The following is a 25,913-nucleotide window of genomic DNA, read 5'->3' as shown; positions in this document are numbered from 1 at the left end:
TAAAATTATCATCTGGCTGTTGAAGAGTCAGAAATGCAGGGTAACATTGTCTAATACCAAATTTTGCAAGCACAGGAATGATTCATCTCCTTCTCGGTATGGAGTACAATTTGCAGAAAAACAATATATGTATCGTCTATTGAGCCGAAACATCATCAAATGGGAAGTTGCATAAAACTCTCGACCAATCATTTTGTACAGAGAAACTCAAGAATCGATGTAAAATGTTCAACCTGAAGCGTGTCAAGAGAAACCTTTCATAATCATCAGAAATCAAACCAATACATGGCTGTATTGTAGAGCTTACTAATGCCAGAAAATATGCTTGCACCGTTGATTCCTTTAATTCAGTTGTAGTTCTCGCTTCGCCCAAGTAATGCATGCAACTTATTTTTAGGTCTTTCCTAGACACACTTTGCTTAGAGTATGGATCTTCATAATATTCAGGATGGCCTAGTTTAATCATAAACTTTTTAACATAGTCTAGCCATATTATGTTTCTGACCCCATCCACTACCAAGGCATCCTTTAATATTTGCCTATTCAAAGCTGTCTCATCTGCAGTCTATACTCTGTGCCACAAGAGAACAGGCTGTATCTTGATAATGTCCTTTAAATATGGAATCCCAAATTCTTGGTGCCATATGTAGGTTGAAGTGCTGTCTGGAACTGCCAGGAGGAACCGTAGAAACCTATTTTCTGCAAGCTGAAGGGCGTTAACACCTACAAAACCCCAAATTCTGGCTCTGTACGTAGCAATGGATACACATTTTGCCCTATATATTGGTAAAATTTCTGCAGGAGCACGTCTTCCTAGTTTTTACAGCAATTTAAAAAGGCCATAATCGATTTAACCAATAGCAACCTTCTAGCTTTAATCGCCAGTATCCACATCCCTATTTGATCGAATAAAGTCCCCAGGTAAGAAAAAGTCTCAGTCAACTCTATGACCTTTGAATTAATATAAATGGTCTTAGTCTTCTTTTTTAGTCCCATCCCACAGTTCATTGTAAATGTTTCGGAGCAAATTACCATGAGGCCCAGGCTCGCCATAAAATTAACAAAAACATTTACCACCCTTAGGAGACTCAGCGGTGTGCGGGCCATTAGGACCGCATCGTCCACATACAGGAGTGCCGGAATTGGGTGATTTGCAACTACAGGTAAATCCTTGCACTCTTGTATCAATACAGATTCTTGTTTGTTTATATATAGTGAAAAAAGGAGTGGGCAAGAATGGACCCTTGCCTTACTCCTCTTCTGACGCGCAAGTGCTTAGTGCATTCACCACCTTTCCCAAATCGGACCCTCGCCCTTGCGTACAGCTGCCTCAAAAAAGTAACTATTAAAACGTTTATGCCCATCTCCTCTAAAACCGACCAGAGCTTCTCATGGAAGACACAATCGAACGCCGCTGTTAAATCAACAAAGATAACATATAGCCTTTCCCTTTTTGCTTTTGTGTACTTTTCTAGTATAATATGTAGGTTTAAACCTTGTTCTGTTGTGCCTAGATAGTCAATTCACATTCTCCTTTTTCATTTTTGCACTTTATAGAACATATTTCATATTTAATGAGAATATAACCATAGGTGATTGATTAATTGATACAGAGTTGAAGACTCTTGTAAAACGTGTTGCAAGAATGCCAGCAGATGAAGCATGTGTTCACAGTTGGCAAAGAGGGGGAAGGAAGGAAGGACCATGGGACTTGGCCTTAGGACAGAGGATGAGAGAGCACCACATGGGATAGGAGATGAATTGTCAGAACAGCCATTCAGTCCCAGATCAGGCAGATACATTACAGCTCTTGGAGCAAGGGCTCTTCTCATGGGGGAACACTTGAATGGTCTGGGAAAGAGGACTGGAAGTGATATCACTGTGGTGAGGAGTCATTGAAGGCAGGTAATGGAAGGGCCGAAGAAACAAGCACAAGGCCTTGAACAGAGAGAATACAAGAGTGGTTGCTTTGGGCGATAAATCTCCAAACATTGGGACTTCCCAGGGGCAACACAGATTGATGGAGATCAGAAGTGCCAAAGCTGGACAGATGGGGACTGAGAAGACCAGTTGACAGGGGCTGAGAGCAGAATTGCAGCTGTCCTTCAGACATGCACATGCAGTGAGAAGAATGGGAGAGGTGAGGAGTTCTCTGGGAGACAGCATGTGGAATGTCATATGCTGTGAGATGAGGTAAAAGATAGGACTATCCATTAAAGCCTCAAGAGTGTGCTAGGAAAGAATGAAAAACAACTTTAAACTGGGTAGCATGGAGCAGGACTCTCAGCAGGTTAAAATACAATCACTCTAAGCTAACTACTACAAAGTAGCATTGATACACAGACATTTATTTTCATGCAACCCACCTCCTCTGTACCTCTCCTCTCCTCCTCTGTACCTCTCATTGATCATTACCTGTCATGATTATTGATACTAAGTTTCCTTTTGAAGGACAAATAAATCATAGCACTTTTTCGTGTAACCTCATTTTGAAAACCTTAACCTCATTGCTGCGGCGCATATTTTTGCGCTACGCGGCTTTTTTCGAAAAGCCGCGTTAGATGACGAGCTCAGCTCGTCATCCGCACATGCCCCCCGTGGCTGATGACGAGCTGAGCTCGTCATCAGCATCGAAGGGGTTAAGGAAAGTGTTATCTTTCATACCACCTAGCCTGCAAACGGGGCTGGTCACAACACTAATATTGTCCAAAATAGACTATGGCAGTGCGCTTTTTATCAACATTCCAAAATGGTTTCTACATAAGTTACAAACACTACAGAATGCCACAGCTAGACTACTGCTTGGCATTCCAATACATACATCTGTTTCTCAAGCACTCATTGAACTACACTGGCTTCCCATTGATAAACTTATACAGTTCAATGCACTCTGTATTACTGTCAAGGCACAACATGCTGTTGGCCCAGACTATTGCATACAGCATTTTCATCGATACATCCCAGGGCGCTCACTGCGCTCATCCACAAGAGGAAATCTGGTATTCCCCAGATTTAAGAAGGCCAACTGGGGTGGGAGAGGCTTCATCTTATGCACATCAAGACTATGGAATTCTCTTCCAACGGAACTAAAATTCAAAACAAACTTACTGGAGTTTAGACAAGATCTAAAATCTAGGCTTTTTTAAAAATAATTCTGCCTTTTTCTGGATTTTGTCATCTTCTCAGTTTCTGCTTAGTGCCTAGATAACCCTGGGTGATTGTTGCGCTTTATAAATTTAATTTTAATTTCATCCCCCCAAGAGACAGAGATTCTTAACTTTTGAAATGTTAATAAAGCCAATCCTTTCTAAACCATCTTCTTTTACTTTATAGACCACCACACAAACATTGATAGACATGAAACATTCTTTCAGAAGCATTTTTCCTTGTTTTGATGTTTAATACCGTGCACACGTTCCATTATTTAGCACAGTCAGAATCCAAGACAGGTTCCAGGGTGTCAAGTCAGAAGAATGTCACTTCCCAGCTCAGTGCTCTTAAATATTTCCATCGTGTGCTTGTCACTATCGCATTCAACATTCACCAGCATTATCAAGGAGTCATTTTAATCTCTTTGAAAACTTTCAATACATAAATCCATCCACAGAAACATCTCCCTAGAGTCCACTACATATGCATGATGTTGTACTATGGGTAAGGTTTAATTCCAGCATCCATTATATGACTGTACATTTCTATAAATAAATATTTTGAACAATGTCGTTTGAAAACACTTCATGTTTAAAATATTCGTATATTTCTATGGGCCAAAACCCTGGAAAACAATTTTCCAGAGGTTTGTAAACATTTCTCGAAATAAAATGCTAGTCCCAACGCTAAATATTTTGGGGAGCGTGTGTTACATTTTCAGGAAGAAAAGAAATTTGAAAACTCAAGTTGAGTCACTCTACTTATTCTCCTCTTGACAATCTAGATGGATGGGTCTTGTAAAAGGATTTCTCAAATTAAGGTCATGCAAAACCAAGTAGACAAGCAGATATTTACACTTCTCATGATATTGAACATAGTTCATGGAATGTAGACATCTAGACATTCATTTTGTCTTTCTTCTTTGAATTGTAACATAGTATCAACTGAATATTGTCAAATGTTTGCATTTCAATGTGGTTGCTTTTGAAACTGCAGCTTCATCATACACGTTTTACTACAGGAATAGATTAAAACGACCACACAAGAAGGAAGGTGCACTCTGATTGAAGTCAGTCAGGAGGCATGCGTTATCAAAAAGTCTTCTCTTTATTAATGTAGTTTGGTTAAAATCTGCACACAGCCTACGCGTTTCGTTCCCTAGTGCACCTTCCTCCTTGTGTGGACTTTCTCTGTAATTTACATCCCTCAGCAGCAGATGCCGGGAGTAGTTGCACTCCCATGAAAATACTTGAAACTTGTGGGATTTAATGTGTTTAACCATGGTCTGTTGCTGTGTGCTATTTCGTCTTTGTTAATCCATAGATTAAAACGACAACTGCCAAGACTAACAAACTGTGTGTGGAATAAGTAGTGTGGCTGGAGAAGGCAGCACATCCCTCAAGAAAGCAAAAAGAACAATTGATGGACGGAATTCTGAACAATGCAAACATTCACCCCCAGTTACAAAGATTGGGGAGCAAAACAATGGATTTAGGCCAAGATCTCTGTACTGTGGCAAATGTTTGAAATTTTTTAACATTCTGTCCATCAACTGTTCTTTTTGAATTTGTCACCGGGGTGGGATGGGTAAGCCCAGACTTGGGTCCTGTGCTCTCCATGTCACTGGAGTCAAGCCAGCTTGGCTGATGATGAGTGAAACACAAAAACCGGTCTCAAGATGCTTAGTTTCCAGTCCAGGGAGGGCCTGGCAGTTCGGTCTGGACTGTTCCCACAGGGAGCAGGGTAAAGACTGATCTGCATATGGCTGGGTTTAAACGGGAAAGGCATGGGGAGCACCCAATTGATGGATTAGGCCCAGGTCTCTGTACTGGGTTGTTTGTTTGCCATTGTTCAACATTCTGTACATCAATTGATCGTTTTACAGTATGAGTGATTCGGGCAGATACATATTCATACCTTGAGCCCTACAGTGTTGAATGGGCTTAAACCCAAACCAATATGGCCACTATATTTTTGCTTAAACTCACAAGAGTAAATCACAAGCCTGGTACACTGTATACGTAGCTGTGCATATTACATGATTTCCTCCAACAGGAGGGAGAGGCTAGCTTGTAAAATATGGTACAGTGAGCTGCATCTGTGGAAAGAACTTCTGGTGAGTAATAACGTGGACATAGGAATAGTGTCCTGCATATCAATGGTGTGCTTCAGACAGAAGCAATGGATGCTACCACCCAACTGCATCTCCAAGAGGAGAGGGGGTGGCGTTACCACCAGAGCTGCTGACTTTGGAACCAGTGGTGGATACCACACTACTGTAGCAGGGGGTGGGACGGGGGAATAATAATTAAATAAAAAACCTTGTCTGAGTACTCTTCAGCTGCCTCGGTCCTCTTCTCTTGCTCTGCTCTAATCCCAGCATGCACTGGGGAACAGGCTCTCCCTTCAATCCTGGCGCTGCGCTCATGCTTTGAGAGCAGCACCAGGATTGGTCTCAACAGCGTGGTTCACCACTCAGACAGTGCCTAGGCGCCTGTGACATTTCTCCAACCCGGCTGTGTAACCCAGCTGGGTTGGAGAAACCTAAGTGTACATGTCTGTTTGGCCGGCCGAAAACGTACAAACTTCCACTGCCCCTTCCACTCCACACTGCTGTGCCAGAGCCCGCCCCACACTGTTGGCATCGGCTCAGTCAAGTCAGTGGTCATTTGCAAGACTGCTGAATGGCTGACCAGTGGGGTGACGCTCCTCAACCTTTATGGAGGAACCACCCCTGTTTGGAACTGGGAAGCAGGTCCAAGTCCCCGTGTCTGCTCAATATACTGTGATTCTAGGAAAATCATTTAAACTCCCTAAGCCTAATCAACTGAATCTGATGTAGCTGGTCCTCATCTAAAGCAGTCCAATGCCCCTGGGCCACTTAGTGCTATATAAACTGCAAATAAAAGAATATAATTCACACAAGCACACACAAACACTGATGCTTCTTGCTGCACTGTACTTGCACAACCTCTAAGGCTATTTCTGAGGTCACTCATTACTCAGCTATCTACAATCAAACACTCAAGTATCCTACGAGCAGGAGAAGGAGGCAACGAAGGCAAATTCTGAATAGATAACAAGCCCACCAGCCAGATAAATATTAATAAATCCTCTTGTTTATAATGAAAACCACATCCTGGTGTTAGATCCTTGGTAATCCTTAAATTCTAATTGACTTGCAAAGTGCTGGAATGCCTGGAAGCCTCAGAAATCAGATTGCTTAAAGTGAGCTAGACACACAATGTACACACTGCCTATTGAAAGGAAATTTCCTACCTGAAGTAGAAGTTTTATGAGTCCAAAAAACCCTCTTGAGGTCTTCAAGTGATTTCCAGGATTCCTGACGTTCATAAAATCCTTTCAGTTTGGTTTCCAGTGTTCTAGGAGAATGAGAGAAGATGGCTTTACTAAGAACCATCAGATCATAATAAGTATAATGCATAATGGAAAGTTTATTTGAACATGGTTTTTTGTAATGTTTTAAAATATAGTTTTTGTCAAACATGAATGCTGTCGCTATTTTGAACATTTGGGGATTGTGACAGCTCCACAGTTTCGAGATTGACCGCTCTAGTTGTTAGTCTACATCCTCTTTTATGCTACCATACAGGAGAAATAATAATATATGAAATATGTCTGTTCTACTGTGAAACATTTTCTAATTTGAGACTATTTCTAAGACAAAGTGTCATCACAAAAACTATTGGGTTGGGGCAGTGGGTTAGAAGACGACTCAGAAGTAGCAAACAATGTTTTCACTGAAATAATTACTGATTACATTGAACAGGTCGACATAACAACAGTTCTGTTCAGTGAAATCATGAGCCACAAACAACTTTGTTAGTGCTAAGAAAGAAAGGCAAAGTCTGCCTAATAAATCAGGCCTTTGTCCTTAAGAGTCAAAACTAATATAGGAATAGGAGATGGCCATGGTGGTATTTTTACGTTGGTTGTTATGCCAAACTGTTGGCAAGTAAAATAGGTCAGAAAAAAACTCAAGTAGGGGGGGCCTAAGGGAGTTTAGAGACCATTCAATGACACATTCCCTGAGTAACATATAGAACACAATAAGTGTCAGAGGGTCTGAACATCAACATGTGGTACACAGAACTAAAGAAGTTTAGTGAGATTCCCTAGTCAGGAGAAAGAAAAGGCAGATAGGAAGAGCAATGATAGGTACCTTGTGATCCCTAACAGGGTACCCATCAGTCACCACTCGGAACCGCTTTTCATCATTTGGGATTCCTGTAAACCATATAGAAGGTGCAGCACTGGTTCCAGGTGGAAGGTCAGATGTAAGTACCTCTTGTGAACCTAGTGGTGCCCTGTATGGTTAGAGTGTCACAGGCCATTCATTGGCTGGAAAGATGAGGGTGACTGATTTGCAGTGCAAGTGATAGAAAATGCTCAGTGAAACTAAAATTGGGTGAGGGAGCAGAAAAAGTATTTATTATGTAATACGCTCGCTCCTCCAATATTAAAAAAGCAGCAAGGGTAATTTAAACAAATATATACCCGAAAATACTAGGGGTCAACATGTTTCTGCAAATCTAGGGACTATAGAGTCCATTGCATTCATCAGGACCTAGATTATAATACAGCTACTGCAAAGATAAATCGTGAAGTGTATACTAAAAAGTTAAAGTAAAGTGACTACATATAAAACAATCTGCGACATGAAAAAAGATCACCTGGATCCCTAGGTGTCGTCTTAGATCGCAGTTGATGTATGTCACATTGTAGTCGAAGTCGAAGGCTACACCTCGCCTGGCAACGGCTCAGGGCTAGAGGGGAGCACCGCTCTCTCCGTCGGTACTCCGTAGCCACCTCCCCACCAGCTCGTCATCAGCCACAGTGCTCCTGTTCTGATGACGAGCTGAGCTCATCACGGCCACGCCCGTTCCTTCGAACACTTAGCACAGCAGGGGAATTATCCCCGCGTGTGAGCGTTCTGACGGCCATGAGGAGCTCAGCTCGTCATCAGCACACGAGCACCATGGCTGATGACGAGCTGAGCTCGTCATCAGCATGGGAGGGGTTAGGAGTCCAATTGCTATAAAGAGTATGGCTCCCTTTGAAGCAACAACGTATATTTGTTCAGGATGCCATGTCACTCAATACTTACGACGTTTTCTGTGCGAGGGCAAAATTCAATGATTTGGTAACAGAGTATTTAACGTTCAAGTCTAGTTCCTTGACGGTATCCACATCAATGCATCTTGGAAAGGCTTTGTGGTACACTTTCCACCTAGTAGAGGTAGAAGGATAGAGAAAAGATAGGAGAAAAGTGTCAATGAATACTTCAGTCGGGAAAAGTGTTCTAGAACCCTGCCTTATAGGCATTGTAAAATAGCTGCCATTTGTGTCACAATTATTTATTCAATGAACTATCATAAGTAACCAAGACATTAAAAGAAAGTATCTGTGTGAGAGTGAAGGGTATGGTCAGATGTAGGGATGTTGTGTGGCATAAGAAATTGGACTGTTGGTTGACTGGGATGTGAGCCTTGGTCAAACAGCACACTTAATCCTTGGAATGGTGAGGCACAAGCTAACCCTAAATTAACCTGTGCTCACCCCCCGGGTAGCTTGGCGCCCAGCAGTCAGGCTTCACTCAGAAGCAATATGAAGAGTATTTGTGCAACACTTCATACAGTAATAAAGTGAAAAATACCACACAAAAAAGGATCCTACACCAAGTGTAAAAAGAGTCTAATAAATAAACAAGAACAGAAAGGACAAAAATCCAAGGAGTATAACTGGAGATATGCAATTTAAATTTGTTTAGTGAAAATTGCATCAAAAAGGATAAAGCAGCCAACTGTGGTTATCTGGTTGTGCCGACAGAGCTTTGCATCTGTTCCAATGGAGCTGGCAGCTGTGTGGCAAGGCTTTGAGGGGCTTCACGTCTATCCCAGTGGGAACCACAGCTGGACTTTACAGGAGAACCTGCAGGCCCATTTACAAGGGTCCACGGCTGGGGTGGCACCACTAGTGAGGGCAAGACTCAGATAGCAAAGCACAGGTGCTGAGTTTAATGTTGTTGGAAGCCAGATATACGAAAACAACTCCCTCACGACCTTCTACTTTTTCGGGATTTTCCTCCAATGAAATGGGCATATCCAAACAGTAATAATACATCAATTTCACTTTCTCATTTCTTTTTATTGAAATTATTTTTTCTCTTTTTTTTATAGGGCAATTATTTTCATATCATTTTTTTAAATTATTTTAAAAAAATCATTTCTTCACAAAATACATTAGAATCGTTAAGGCATCACAATTCAGAATTCATTATTAATATCATAGTATTCAAAGAATACACCTATAATCAGGTAGAGAACTGTACTTACATCCCACACTCTCTCTCACTCAAACACAGTCACAACCTCATACATCTGGACACGTTAACATTTTTATCGTTGTTTATATATAGCCACTATAGTCAGTGGGATTTTAAAAGTCCTTTTAAAATCCCACTACTATAGTGGCTATATATTGGACAACAGATAGAACAACGATAAAAATGTTAACGTGTCCAGTTGTATGAGGTTGTGACTGTGTTGCCTCTTTCTGCATTTCTCTCTCTTCTGTCTGGGCCTTTCTTCCTCTTCCTGCACATGTCCTACCTTTGTAGGCATAGTTAGACATTAGCATTTAAAAAACCTCTGAAATTCACTGAAAAAAACACAGGTTTCAGGGACGTTATAGTTAGAAATTAGCATTTAAAAAACCTTTGACATTCACTGAAAAAACATAGGTTTCAGGGACATTATAATTAGAAATTAGCATTTAAAAACCTTTGAAATTCACTGAAAAATACAGGTTTCAGGGACATTATAGTTAGTTGGACATTTCACACTTACAAAACCAGAGAAATTCAGACTTTATAGTTAGTTCAGATAACTATAACTCATGCCCCCGCAATGCACTGCTGATGACGTCACATATTACATAATTCATGACATCATCCACATGATAATCTGATTCACCTCCTCATATCCTAATATAACCTTTGATACACCCACTCGAAAATACAGACTACCAGTTTTGAAACCATAGACACACAATTACCAGTTAGTACATAACCACTCACTAATTCTTAGGTCTACACAAACAGCCACTCATTCACCCATACAGTCACTCATACATGCAGTCAACCATCAATACAGCACTATCATATGTAAATATGAGCGGAAAATCCGTTCCGCTCGCGGATTTTGCGAATTTTCGGTAAATTCGCGATCCGCGAACTCCCGCGAATTTACCGAGAATTCGCAAATCCGCGAGCGGCGGATTATTCCGGGGGCAAAAGTTGAAGCCTGGCCTGTTGTAACTATTTTACGATGGCGCCGGCAAGCTGCCAGCGCCATCCTAAAATAGTTACTAAGTTAGCTTCAACAGGAAGCTCTAATAGATAAAATAAAGCAGGTGCTCGATTTTATCTATTAGAGCTTTCTGTTGAAGGTAATTTAGTAAGTATTTTAGGATGGCGCTGGCAGCTTGCCGGCGCCATCCTAAAAAATTTACAACATGCCCTTCCTGTGACTCATTCATCAGCCCAAAAACAATCGTGAGCGTCGTCGAGGCAGGTGTGCCTTCTTCACAAATCTACCGTGGAAAATCAGCTGTGATGCTGGATAGAGGCTTTTGCATCCGTGACTTTCACGAGCGCAATACCCGTGCTGTTTCTGTGACCAGGAGCTTATTTCTCTTCATCTGCTGAACTGATCTTTCTCTGACCTTTTATACACACAAGAAGCATGTGTGAACTCGCATGGTAGCCCTGCCCGTTTGGCCCCGCCCACACACTCGCGGTTTGCACCGTCTTCCCGCCATTCACCCACTATGATGGACAGCTCACTCAAGGGACCCCTGCGCCCTTCGGGGCGATTGCATAGTAACACACACATGGTCGCTCGAACTAGTTGATGCTCAAATTCAGTGACTCATTCATTAGCCCAAAAACAATCGTGAGCGTTGTCGAGGCTGGACAGGTGTGCCTTCTTCCCAACTCTACCGTGGAAAATCAGCTGTGATGCTGGATAGAGGCTTTTGCATCCGTGACTTTCACGAGCGCAATACCCGTGCTGTTTCTGTGACCAGGAGCTTATTTCTCTTCATCTGCTGAACTGATCTTTCTCTGACCTTTTATACACACAAGAAGCATGTGCACTCGCATGGAAGCCCCGCCCCAAATCCGCGGATCCGCAATTCCGCAAAATCCGCGGATTTTGCGGATCCACGATCCGCAAATCCGCAAAATCCACGGATCGTGGATCCCCAAAATCCGCCCATGCTTAATCATATGCACTCACATATCTATACAGACACTCACACACCACCACTCATCCATAGAGTTACTGTTATACACACACCACCTCACTTATTCAAACATATGCTAACACATACTTACACTCTTATACAATAACTAATACAAGCACACGCTCCTCCATACAGCCACTCTCACAATCAATCACTCTCACATATAGTTATTTATATACTCCAACACTCACAAATACTGCATTTTACATATGCAGTTACTTACACATGTACCACTGAGACATCCATTTATTTACCAACACACCCATACCCACACTGACCCACCCATACAACCCTTCACAGATGCACTCTTGAACCCATACACCCAGTGAGTGCACAGGGTCACACACCCCCACAAAGACACTCAGGCACCCATATAGATACTCAGACAACCAATCAATGACCCATATAGACCCTCATTTAGCTACTCACGAACCCATGCAACTGCTTACACACCAACTGACAAACTAAACTGTGTGAATGTCTGTATCAGTCACAACCCATGCATTCAGTAAGGCACGTTTAATCACTGACTTATACAGTTAGTCATGTACCTACGAAATCATCCATTCAGACACTTATACACCCACTCATTCTTCAATGCACCTTGGCATATATATATATATATATATATAACATATTTAAACTTTACAGAAACACACAATCACTGTAATATGTTATCAGTGATGTCATCAGTGATGTCCTTTGAGATGTCACAAATAACATTTTTTTAAAACTTAGAAATTCACTTAAAAAGCAAAGTTTGCAGGGATGTTATAATTAGGAAATAGAATTAAAAAGCCTTAGAAATTCACTGAAAAAACCAAAGGTTACAAAGAAGTTATAGCTAGTTTTATATTTCACTCATACAACACCAGTGAAATTCAGCAGTTATATTTACCTGAGGTAACTATAACTTATTCTTCTGCAATGCACTGCTAATGACCTCACATATTACATCACCCATGACATGGTCAGTGACATCACTCATGTTATGTTATGTTATGTTTGGGTCTCTTTTATAGCGCACTGCTACCCCGAGGGGTGTCCCGGCGCTTTGGCAAAGAGAAATGTACTAAAGAGAACACAACACAGCAGCTATACAACAGGCCAACAGTGGAATCATGCAGAATAGAGCCAAGTATTAAGCTCTTTCCTGAAAGCAAGAAGACGTTCAACATCATCATCATCATCATCAGGGCAATACTCTGCATACTACACCTGGCTTTATCAGGGGGCCACCTGAAAGGCTGGGGCCCTAGGCAAGCGCCCACTTTGCCTATGCCTTACAATGACTTTGGGTGGTTGCTGGTTGTGCCTATCTAGGGTCAATGGTGACCCACCTGGTAATTACCTGAGGCAGCGCATAGAGTACGCTGAAGAGCACTGGATGCTTTTGTTTAATTATATCTGCATCTCATTTCCACATTTTAAAGTGTTTGGAGAGCTGTAAAATGCATAACTAATTTTGTTAGTGTGCTTATGCACACACTAAAGCTAAAACACATTAATGAAACACCAGATGTTTGGTAGTTGCACGGTATGAATACCCACTTCGTTTTCAAATATTGCACCAGTACTGAAACAGCTGTCTTTTAAAATGTTCTATTACACAGGCCTCAACAGGGACCAGGGTCAGACTGGGGCAGAACATAGGTCCAAATTGAAATTGGCACCCTTTCGCGAATCGCATAACTAAAAGTGGCCCACATTTACAATTCTGGGCAGTTTTAAACTTGCAAAGACAGGATGTACAGATGTTTTGCAAGTTATTGGGAACTGTGTTCATTTGCATTTTCTGCATGCAATATGTTAGGAAATCAGAGATAAACAATAAAAAACCATAAAAACAGACCCACAAACATCCCTCCAAAAAATAGCCCACACATGACCTCTCAGTCTAGATTGCCATAAAGGTCAGTGTGACCCTGACAGGGGCCCTTTGCCTCAGACGAGCATATCCCTTATATGTATGTATGTATTATTATATCAATGTTGAGGTGCTTATTATAGGACAAAGCTTACTGGAGAGAGTGCTGATCACTGAGGCAAGTGCCAATGGTTATCTTTTGAAAAATGTTCCCATAGAGGAAAAGGGAAATTTGGTTCCTAAGGTGTGATATTAAGGGGTGAGATCTGCACCATCACCCTTGTATTTTATTTGTAGGATTGCAGTGCCCCTTAAATGTTTCTACTATGGATACCCCTTCGGAAACTCTATACACATTGATCAGTAGGAAACGTAAAAATGTAAGGGGGGGGCGACTCACACAGAAATTAATGAACACAACCTGAGTTCTTGTTGTATAGTTAATCATATCACCCAGAGAGGAAACAGTTCAATACCACAGATTATCACTGTTCAGAAAACAAACCTTCCCTTAAATGCTTCTGGCTAAATTATAAATTACTTATGTTAGTTTGTCTGTATAAATTGCCGTTATTAAAGTGTTGCCAGTATGTCCTATAAACTACAGGGAGACATATTTTTGCATCTCAGTTGTAAATTTTTTAGCGCTATATACGTTCACATAACATAGAGTAACTCACTTGTATGTATCTCGTCTCACTTTCAGCTCATTCTCCCTCTGCTTTAGGAGAAGGGAGTTGTGAACTTCCGCAGAGGCAAGGGTAGCTGCTCCAATAAGTAAAAAGAAGAGTGATGTTCAGAGAAGTCTCTCATTGAAGAAATGAAAAATATCACAGGAAAACAACGAAATGCCAAGAGTTAGAATGCAATGGCTAGCAAATGTAAGAAAGAAGACCTGATTCAGGTGATGTTAACCTGCCCCAGGTAGAGACAAATAGGACTAACAGGCAACACATTTGAAGTTGCCCAAGGACTAGTTGTGGTACATTTCCCTTCTATAAGGTGTTCATGCTTAGTTTTGTTACTAGCTTTCTGACATCTTCCTTGGGAATAAAATCCACGAAGGATACCTTTTGACTCTGAATATATGTTTCTCCTTGATCCTCCGAACTTCCATACAACCCCCTCTTCACAGACTCTTTCCTCTTCATACAAGGATAACAAATCAATTTCAAAAGTGCTTTATTCGAGTATTACTCATAAAAGCAGACATACAAACATATAATAAAAAGCAATTAAATTTACGAAGTCATTTAGACGCAAGCACATGGCACAATTTAAAAAACTATAACTCATCTTAGATACAGGTGCAAAGTTCATTACTATTAAGAATACCAAAAAATGATAATCACAGTGACAATAAAGAATCCTTAAAAATTCATACCATTAAAATTTCATACCGATGATACATTAAATGAGCGTTTACAGAGAATAGACACTAGTCTAGCAGTCTCTGATCAGCTAAATAAACATTTACAGAGAATAAACATTAGTCTAGCAGTCTCTGAGCTATTAATAAGCAGTTACAGAGAATAGACAAGTGTCTAGCAGTCTCTGATCAACTAGGCAGTGAGTAATTAACCTACCAGCAATCTCTGCCTTATAACCCACGCCCACCCCAAGTACTTTGCGGTGGCAATTATGAATCAATTTACAGAAGTGGATTTTACAATACGCAGCGCTACCATGCTACTTTTTGTGCCTAAGTTCCTGCACATAGGAGCCAACCAATCTCGCCTTGGTGCAGAATATACTGGGCAAGAAAACAAAAAATGACCAAGAGTTTCATTTCCTACCCCACAGACTGGACAAATTGCTGCACCCCCTGATTTCCACTTGGATGTTAAATTACGGAGGGGGAGGGAACCTACCCTCAATTGGAAGAGCAGTTTTCTGTCCATGGGGTTCGATATGTAATCCCAGTACATTTCATAAATAGGGTACATCTTAACTTCTAGGAAACTAGTGGTCATAGACCCACTGGTAGTACTGAGCATACTCCTATTAACAACATATTCCCAAAAAATGTTTTTTAAAGTAGACTTAGTGGGAAATGAAGCCCCAGCTGGATCGGTCCATAAAGCATTTAGTCCTAATTCGAACAATGCAATCTTTAATGTTTTAAACCATCTGATTTTATTATAACGGTCAGCTTTAATACCATCTATGAACCCGTCCGCGTAGTGGGAGAGCTCTGGCGTAGTCCAGAGCCTACGCCAGTATAAAATCGGGCGTAGTTTTGCCATTTCCGAAATTTCTCTCCTACCTAGCTCATAACGCAGGGGCAATAGCGGACTGCTCTGTGGGGTACCTGTCAATGACCTTAAGAATTTATTTTCTGATGTTTGGAGTTCCTGGAGATTTTCATGCCCCCATAGCTCCGCACCGTACAAAGCAGACCCAATTGCTTTTGCCTCATATATTATCAAGGGTGGTTTGATGGGTTTAGTCAGCGATTTCCTATGTTCCTTGATAATAGTGCCAGCTAGTTGCTTGTGCCTTAATGTAGCAATATTAAGATGGTGCTGCCACTTATTGTCATTAGAGATAAGGATCCCCAGGTAAGTAAAGGATTTTACAACTTCCAGAATGCGACCACTCATGGAAATTTTTTATTTCGAATTTCTGTGTGGATTAAAAACCATGAGTTTTGTTTTGGACGCGTTCACCTCCAGTCCGTGATCTACACAGAACTCATCAAATATTGACAATGCTTTTTGCAGACCACTTGGGGTTTTGGATAAAATTAAGGTATCATCGGCGAACATTAAAATAGGGACTTTTTCACCTGCAAGAAAGGGAGCATCCACTGCCCGAGATTGCATGCAGGAAACAATACCATTAATAAAAAGGGTGAACAAAGTAGGGGCCATTGAGCACCCTTGCCGAACCCCGCGCTCAACAGGGAATTCGGCGGTATCATTTCCATACCCACCCCATCGAATTTTGGCATAATTGCCCTCATGCAATCGCATAATTAAAGTCAACAAGTCCCCAGGGTCCCCTAGTGTCTCAAGCACTTCCCACAGTTTTGCCCTTGGTACCAGGTCGAAGGCAGCCCGCAGATCAACGAATGCTGCATACAGGCTGCCTCCGCCTAGCACCACGGTCCTCCACTGGATCAGTTGGAAACGAAAGACTTGATCCACAGTGCTGGTTGCCCTGCGAAATCCAGCCTGGAAGGGAGATAGAATGTTGTTATCATTGGCTCAATCGAGCAACCTATTAACGATTACTCGCCCCACTATTTTTTGAATAGTATCTATTAAACTAATAGGGCGGTAATTACAGGGCTGAGCTCGATCTCCTTTTTTGTATACCGGGATGATTACAGCACCCCGCCAGGTTACTGGGATATCTGCACCTCTGGTGATATAGTTTATTAGCAGATGGATGTATTTGCACCATCTTACAGTATCATTAAAAAAAAAAACATCTGCTGGAACCCCGTCAATGCCAGGGGCACGACCACTTCGAACAGTTTTAAGGGCAGTCAGTATTTCGCTCTGCGTGAAAATGTCATTGTCTGCTAGTAAAAAAAGCAAGCATCTACTGTCTACTGTCTGATCTCTGGAAGCGTACTGTTCACTAAAGAATTTAACCCAGGCGTCCTGGGGGACATTGTTAGTACTAGCCTCTTCTAGCCTGTCATGTCCCCATTTGACTATATGCCAGAATAACCTAGAATGATTTTGGTCCATACAAGGATAACACATTCTTCAGTGGTATCAATCTACAGATCCCCATACAACAAAAACCTATTCCAGTGTTTCAAATGGACCCTAATATAGAGGTAACAAGAGCTCTGGTCCTAGCACATGGGACTACTACAACATCAGCTTTGCTAGATTCTGAAACCCTATTGCCAAGCTACAGACCCAGGTAGTTTAGATTATTCATGAATTCCAACAAATGTTGAGACATTAAGCTCTCCCTGAATGTTCTTCATAGGCTATCAGAGGAATTCTGGACCACATCCAAGGTGATATAGAGTCCATGAATCCAAGTGGAGCAAAGACCTGCAACACTTGCAGAAACTAGCCCTACACTGCTCTTCAGCCACACATCTGATCATCATCCACCCTACTGATTTATTAATGACTATTTAAGAGCATGAAACGTGTCAACAAATCTAGGGCAGGGCAGTAACCCCGATTGTGGAGCACCATCAACCCAGTGACCAGGATATTTGTTTTTTCTAATTCCAAAGTAGAACATTTAATGACTTTCCGGTATTGGATCTAATGGAAGGGTTATTTACTCAGCCAGGCATTCAATGTTCCTAGGTGAACCAAGAGAACAAAACGCCCTTCATTCAACAACTTTCAGGGTTTCCCAAGACACAGTTTGTTGTCATCGTTTTGAGGAACAAGACCTATTTTCAACTTTAGTGGTTCTTCTCCCAAACGCTTTGCCCATTGCAGTCACTTTTGATGAGGCACTCATTTACTTCCTTTCAGAGATAGATTTGAAAAGGCGCTTCTAATGTAATTTGTGGTCTGAAATGACAGGATTCATTTTTAAGTGCATTTGAGTGACTATCGAGTTCACCTGTTCTTCACAGGAAAGTCAGTCACAAGCAACCACAGAAAGACAAGAATTTGTGGTATTAAAGAAGTTTGACCACTGCAGCCGATCCTAATAACTTTTTAGGTGCTGGAAGATTTTCACTGCTCCAACAATCAAGCTAAAAAACATAAAATATACTGTACATGTTTTACACGCATCAAATTCAGCTTTTTCCTTCAGGGTATAGAGGCTTCGATAAGTTACTTAAATATGGAAACCATGCAAAAAGTCTCCAGAGATATTTATTAAATAGAGACAAATTAATGTAATATGATGGGCTTGACATGCCGTATAAAACAAACGAAAAGATTAAAACAATTCCTTTATAAGCAATGTCCAATAAGTTCTTCCTTGGACACTGGTTGCAGTCTAACAAACCATATAGTATAATTTCTGGAGTAACTGGACCCCACTATCAATTCATGGGGGAGTTGTAACAAAGATTTTAAAACCTATACATCAGCATTCATATACAAGTGAAGGTCTACAGGGGATATCAGAAAAGATTGGTGTGTGCAAATAAAATATCAACCATGGGGTAAACATTCACTCAATGCTTATTTAGAAATGTATTAACCCCTTCGCTGCTAAGACTTTTTTTTGCTAATTGGGGTAGTTCGCGCTTAGTCCCCTGTAACATTTTGACCACATAAGGTATCCATGCCAAATTTGTATCCTTTTCTTCCAACATGAAGGGGATTCTAAAGGTACCCAGGGTTGGTGGATTACCCTTGAGGGGACCCAGAAATAATCCAAAATACAGCTAAGTTATTTTTCGGGGGAAATATGGGAAAAAAGGTCTACAGGTGAAAGCGTATAGTTTCCCTGCAAATGGTATCAAAAAACAGGTTGCGGTGCTGAAATCACCATATTCCCAGCTTTCAAACACAAGCAGACTTTTGTCAGAAAACCAACATATTTTTCACAGTTTTGGCATTTTTCTGGGACGTAGCCAATATTTGCTATTTTTTGTGTTTTCAACCTCCTTCCAGTTAATGGTAGAAATGGGCATGAAAGCAATAATGGATCCTGGAGAGCTATATATATTAGAAAAGTAGACACAATTCTGAATTCAGCAAGGGGTCATTTGGGTAGATACCATGTTTCTTGAAAGACTTTGGGGAATGCAGGGGGTGGAATCTTTTGGGATCCACACACATTCAAGAACTTTCCACCACAGAAATGTGAGGAAAATTAATTTTCTTTAATACATTTTGAGGTTAGCAAGGAATTCTGGGTAACAGAACCCAACGAGAACCCAAAAAATCTCCCCACCCTGGATTTCCTTGGGTGTCTAGTTAAAAAAATGTATAGGTTTTCTAGGTTTCCCTAGGTGTCGGCAGAGCAAGGATTAAAAACCTACAGCTAGGCGCTTTGCAAAAAAAGGTTCAGTTTTCACTGTGAAAATGTGGTATGTCCACATTGCGTTTTGGGCCGTTTCCTGTCGTGGGCACTAGGCCTACCTACACAAGTGAGGTACCATTGTTCTTGAAAGACTTTGGGAAATGCGGGGTGGGTGGAATTTTGTGGCTCCACGCAGATTCCAGAACTTTCCACCACAGAAATGTGAGGAAAATGTGTTTTTTAAAAAATATATTTCGAGGTTTGCAAGGGTGATAGAACCTGGTCAAAGCCAGTCAAGTCACCACATCCTAGATTCCCTGAGTGTCTAGTTTTCAAAAATGTATAGGTTTGCTAGGTTTCCCAAGGTGCCGGCTTAGCTAGGGTTCAAAATCAACAGCTAGGCACTTTGCAAAACAAGGGTCTGTTTTCACTGTGAAAATGTTGTGTGTGCATGTTGCGTTTTGGGCCATTTCCTGTTGCGGGCACTAGGCCTACCCATACAAGTGAGGTACCATTTTTCTCAGAAGACTTTTGGAAATGGGGGATGGGAGGATTTTGTGGATATGCAGAGATTTCAGACCTTTGCATCACAGAAATGTGAGGAACATGTGTTTTTTTTTACAAAGTTTGAGGTTTGCAAGGGATTCTGGGTAACAGAACCGAATGAGAGCCACGCAAGTCACCACATCCTGGATTCCCCTGGGTGTCTAGTTTTCAAAACTGTTTAGGTTTGCTAGGTTTCCTTAGGTGCCAGCTGTGCTAGGAGCCAAAATCCAGAGGTAGGCACATTCCGCAAAAATGTCTGTGCCTTGTGGGCTTTTTGCCGCCCTGGGGAGTGGGGAAATCGGGGGCTATTGCCCCGATATGCCCCCAAGGGGGACAGAACAACTGGATTTTTTGTTTGGGTGGGTGGGGATATTGGGATGGCCATTCTGGGCAGCCCCAACCCCTACGTATAAAAAAGCCAGCATAATCACTGACGCCTTGTGGGCTCTCTGCCCCTGGGGGGCAGATCAGAGGCTACTGCCCCAATCTGCCTCCTGGGAGGGACAGAAAGACAGTGGCATCTTCTTTTGGCATTTCCATTCTGGGCAGCCCCCACTCCTGAATTTTGAAAAACATTTACCCCTGGCGCCTAGTAGAGTTTCTGCCCCCCGATGGGGCAAATAAGGGGCTATTGCCCCCATCTGCCTCCCAGGGGTGCATAAAGACTGTGGTAATTTTTTGGGTGTGGGGGCGTTTGAATGCCCATTCTGGGCAGCAGCCACCCCAACATATATAAAAAATAAAAATCCCTGGGGCCTAGTGGGATTTCTGCCACCCAGTGGGGCAGATCATGGCTATTACCCCATCTGCCTCTTGAGAGGGGCAGAAAGTCATATTCCTTCTTTGGGGGCTAGGGTGGGGGCTTTGGCATGCGTATTCTGGTCAGCCCCCACCCCTGGCACATTAAATAAATCCGAGGAGTCTAAGGTGCTTTCTGCCCCCCTCTGGGGCCAGATTGGTGGCTACTGCCCCATCTGCCACATGGGGGGCAGAAAGACAGTCTGGGGAAATTAAATGGGGGGGGGAGCAAAGGCCCTTGCCCAATGACTGCTCCTCCCTCCCTGGTGGCTAGTGGGTGGATCCCTGCTTGGGGATCGCCCTCCTGGGGTCATCCCCAAGCAGGGATTCACTAGGGAAGTGTACAGTTTGAAAGGGGAGATTCTCCCCTTTCTAACGATAACTCTCCCAAGTGTTTTGGTGCTCGGGGGCTAAGATTGCCTCACAAGCACTGAAACATTCAAAGTGAAACTAAGTTTCAGGTTTTTTTTTCAGTCTAATGACAACAGCGCGCCATGCACTCAATCGTCATTAGACTGAAAATGTGTGAAGGGCTTCGGGAGGCTGGGGAAGCTCTTCCCCACCTCCTAAGGCCCCCGAAAAATAGAAATCTCAGAGGGATTTTGTGCCCCCGTCCTCATGACAGATTGGTTCCGTCATGAGCACAGGAGCACTGGTGCTCATGACGGAACCATTCAGTCATGAGCACCAAAGGGGTTAGACATTACTTCTAAATTACCTTTTGCACACAAACTCAAAATGTACCATGAGGAGCGAATACTGTGGCGCCATGCAATGGCCGAAAAGGATTTCAGCAGGAAAATAGGAAAAAGTTGTATCCTACTTTATGGGACGTGTAGAATAATTTTATAAATCAATGTTGTGCTTGTGAAAGCGACGTGCCAATAAAATGATACTCTTTAAATGGCAGTACAATAAACAATTTGTTTGGGAGTTAGGGATTACAAATGTCGAATACATTATCTTGGCTCATTCTATGAAATACAAGTAAGTGCAAACTTTACCAATAAAACACAAATGAGTTTGACTGAGGAATAAAGGTTGACTCCTCAGCACAGGAGGAGATGAATAAGTAAAGATCAAAAGTTTCACTTCCGCTCCAACTTACAGGACGGCTGTCGAAATGCAATCCATTTGCGAGCGCCACGAGATTTGGTAGCCGGCCTACTGGTCTTGTGAGAGTGTGCGATAGCGAACATGTCATTTAGGCGCGCCATTGGGCTTCCAGCTGATGTTTGTGAAGATTGTGATCCCGAACACACAATCTGGAACAGAATCTCTCTCTAGAGCAGTATCAAAACCTTATTGAAATGATTTTGATAAAAAAATAATCCTCAGATTGACATTTGGCTATACTTTTTTGTGGAAGGATTCCTTTTTCTTTTTTTACATTTTTTTTTAAGAGGAAGGAAGTGCCCCAGAGTCTCCAACTTCCTCTTCCTGTCCAGTGGGCTACTCCCAGTGCTTTATCTCCTGTTCACTTTTCATTTATATTTGGAGCTCAAAGAATCACTGTTTGTGGCTGCTGCATAATATATCATTGGATTTGAGGACTTTTGAATTTGAGATTTCACAAGTAAGTTGGAAAATTAATGTTGTTTGTTTGAATACGGCATTGCGCCTACATTTGTTTGTACTTTTCATCGTTTTTGAAAATTTATTGTGGAGCGTAGCCAGTAGTTTCAGTAGGGGCCTAATTGTTTCTTTGTAAGTCATTTTTTATTTTGTAAAGGAAACATGTTGCACAGTTCAAAACATTTTCCCCAACTTTGATAATTCGTTTTCAATATTTATTTAATTCACTTGGCCAGTAGTCTCTCAATAGACCTTTCAGTCAGTAGGTCCAGAGCTACTCATGGGTGCATGAAACAGCTGTTTCGGGGGTGTCTGTTGAGTTTAAACATTATTTAGGGCATGGATGATATTGGATTGAATTGCAAAATTTGTTTTTTGGGTATTTCACTTTTTTCGTGTGTGTTGAGTAAATGCCTTGGATTTGTGTCTGTATTGTGTAACTTGCAAATCTTTTTTAGCCCTGTGGATGTTTGTTTTTGGCATTGTTGCATTAAAGCTGTGTTCTTTACCATGCCTCCTTTGTCCGGCCAGTGTGTGAGTGTGTTTGTAATAGTGGACCAGCATTTGCCTTGGCCGAGCCTCTGTGGCTAGGAGCCATTTTGTAAAGTCTGTGACAATGTAAGCCGGCTTGAGTTCATTGTTTTCCAGGCCTCCTGCTTGTTATGTGGGACCATGTGGCTCGTGGCCATTTTTTTGGTGGTAATCAGTGTGCTTTATGCTTTTGCCATTGGCCTGCATTTTTTTCCTTTGTTCCTCTTGGATTATTGCTTCCATCCCTTGTCAGCTGCAGCTCCCTGAATGCTGCATCACATGTGATGTATAATGACAAACTGGTTCCATTACATTTTTATTTTGTTGTTGTTCTTCTTCTTTCCTATCCGTCCAGGGTATACACAGTACACCATGAAAGCTCTTGTTGTTAAAGTCACACAAATGGCTACACTGTTGTTATGTTTTTTTTAATAACTGAGGTGATAACATTTTATAATAACACTAACAAGTTTGACAACACACACTAAGTAATATATTTATATTTGTTTGTTTGTGCTAGTAGTAATTGAACCACAACAATGAATACCGTGTTTCACTGATGTTCTTCTTGCTTCTTTGTCTTTAGGTGCACAAAAGAGGAGGAGACAACATTACCCATTGTACTACCAGACAGAAGTCCTGCTGCACACGATGTCACGTGGTGTGTGACCACATATATGTCTTCAACTTGTCCAACTGTGTGCTGCTGAGATCTTGAAGATGGCCCCAAAGAAAGGTACCAATTCCAGTACTATTGTTGCCAGTGACAGCGAGAAGAAGGCACTGCCACTTATTACCAAGAAGACCGGTTTGTCACCCAAGACCTTTTTTGGGGTAAAAAATGGTACCTGCAGCAGCAGCGTTTGCGGAGCAAGCTGGGAGCAGCACCCTACATCAATAGACCCACCCCACCAACCTAGACCTAAGCCTATGTCTGTCGCAGAGGCAGCCAGTCTAATCATGAGTCCAATGCCGATGAGCAATGATTTTGAAATTGACTTATCGCAAAGTAGTACCCAATCCACATTAAGGATTAAGCAGGTGCACCTGCTTTATTTTATCTATTAGTGCTTCCTGATAACTTAGTAACTGTTTTAGGATGGCGCTGGCAGCTTGCCAGCGCCATCCTAAAATAAAACAGGAGTAGGGCAGAGGGCAGAAGGGCAGAGGGCAGAAGGGAACAAAAAGTAAAAACAAAAAAAAAACCCCGCGAACACACACAGCGCCCCGCGAACACGCACAGCGCCCCGCGAACACGCAAAGTGCCCCGCAAACAAGCAAAAATATATATATTTTTTTAATTCGCACAAATTCGCGAATTTTGCGGATCGCGAATTCGCAAAATTCACCCATGCTTAGCTGTGACAGCCAATAGGTTAGAAAAAAACGTCAGGGAATTAGAGGCCCACTACACCAGGTCACAACAAGTTCTTCAGGAAAGCCGGCATCAAGTTCAACTTCAGAGCCTGATGGCAGCGTGGTTGGCTCACAGCAGCCAAAACCACCGTCAACACAAAGAACAACATCCACAAGAACAAGAGCATTAGCCCCACCAAAATCGGCAGAGGAATGGTTTCTGCAGCAAGGGCTTGTTAGGTTCAATGCTGACGCTAAATTAAAAGAGGCTGAGCGAAGTGGAACACCCATGAACATTTAGCGGATGGTCCAGCCCTATCTGGAAGACCCAACAGAGGTCTACATTGATCAAAACCCATTGATGTATTGGTATGGGAAAAGGCGCCAACTGCCAGTGCTCAGCAGGCTGGCGATAAACTATCTGGCTTGCCCTGTAGCAAGTGTTTCTTCTGAGTGTGTCTTCAGTGCTGCTGGTGCCCTTATGTCAGTGAGAAGGACCAGTCTCTTGCCCCAAAACATGGAGAGGTTAACTATGATCAAAGTGAATCAGCACTGTATACAATCGGATTACATCATACCTGAAGTAGCACAGCAGGAAGATGATGATGACGGCAACTTAGGTCATGGAAGTAGTGTATTAGATGACATACTTTTGGGTGAACCACCGGAGTTTGAGGATGAGCTCTACTTCCCTGACAACAACTAGGCTTTTGCCTTGTTATTTCCTTTCTTGCTTTGACTCCCCCAAAAAAGCCCCCCAAAAAGATACAGCGAAAGAATATTATTTACTTTTATTATTTGGGTGTGTCACTGTCTGTTTGGTTCGAATCACAACAAATCAATTACCACTGTTTTACTCTTTTATTGCCGGATTGGAGTTGCAACTGTGTGCAGCCAGTTAAGAGGTTAGTCCATTCCTCCGAGTCCTGCTACAGTCCTGACTTACCCTAAATCCATTTCCCTCAAGCCAGACATTGGATGGAGAACAGTACAAGAAATGTGAAATGTGTGCCTGTCTCGTCGAGTCCCTCCAATAAACCTGACTATATGTATCCTCCATTCCGAGCCTAGAGGGACTGCCCCATAATAAGAACAATTTGGCATGCATTGGACAATGACTCTGAGTAATTGGTGTTTGTGTTGTTGTTGTGCATGGTGTCTACTTGCATTTAATTTTCGGACAAAAAAGTGACTCATGGCAATGTTTCCCTTTCTTGGTACACTACAGAGTTGGACGCCATGGTGACCATACTATCCTCGCAGTAAGTCAGTAGGATTGAGATGATTGATTGAACAAATAACTCAGGCATTCCATGAAGTGGCCTGAAAAGTAAACAACACCACCAGACCTACATGTCTGTGTAGTGGTGCAGGTGAGTGTAGTGGTGTGACTGACAGTGGTGCATTGATTTAATTACTTAATTTGAAAAATGCTATGTTGCTGTGTATGTGTGCTCAGTGCTGTCTGGCTCAAAAAATTCAAAGCTAAGTGGAGGTTGGGTGGGTGCCGCGGGCCTGCTCCGGTTGTGTTGTTGTGGGTTAATGCTGTAAACAGAGTAGACATGATTTAGCCATGCCACCTCTGAAAGTTTTCTTGTTGTACTCCTCCTTAATTTATGCAGTTTAACTTTACTTTTCTCCTTGAATTTTCAATATCCCTTTTGTTTTACCATCTACAGTTACAGGCCGGCCATTACTCTGTGCTATACTGGGAAAAACAACTCACACTTACCTTACCAATCCGCATCTGCCATGCAGGCACCTGCGATTGATGAATGGAGCATCCATGGAAGGAAGGACCAAAGAGGAATGCCGAGATGCAACTTCCAATTTGACCATAACATAGTTA

At 42.1% G+C, this 25,913-nt stretch overlaps 1 protein-coding gene across 1 annotated transcript in view; it reads right to left on the bottom strand.

The window, feature by feature from the left end:
* The window catches only part of LOC147678114 (hydroperoxide isomerase ALOXE3-like), a 156,896-nt gene that overhangs the window by 77,248 nt on the left and 53,735 nt on the right, over nt 1-25,913 (bottom strand). Inside the window, exons 3-5 of the mRNA XM_086945978.1 lie at nt 14,026-14,110; nt 8,279-8,401; nt 6,430-6,533 (exon numbers count right to left, since the gene is read on the bottom strand). Coding sequence (XP_086802104.1) covers nt 6,430-6,533; nt 8,279-8,401; nt 14,026-14,110 — 312 coding nt within the window. The remainder of the gene's footprint in view (nt 1-6,429; nt 6,534-8,278; nt 8,402-14,025; nt 14,111-25,913) is intronic.

Source organism: Lissotriton vulgaris, chromosome 12 (genome assembly GCF_964263255.1).
Source record: "Lissotriton vulgaris chromosome 12, aLisVul1.2, whole genome shotgun sequence".
Lineage (NCBI taxonomy): Eukaryota > Metazoa > Chordata > Amphibia > Caudata > Salamandridae > Lissotriton > Lissotriton vulgaris.
This window is presented reverse-complemented; position numbering and strand designations above follow the sequence as displayed.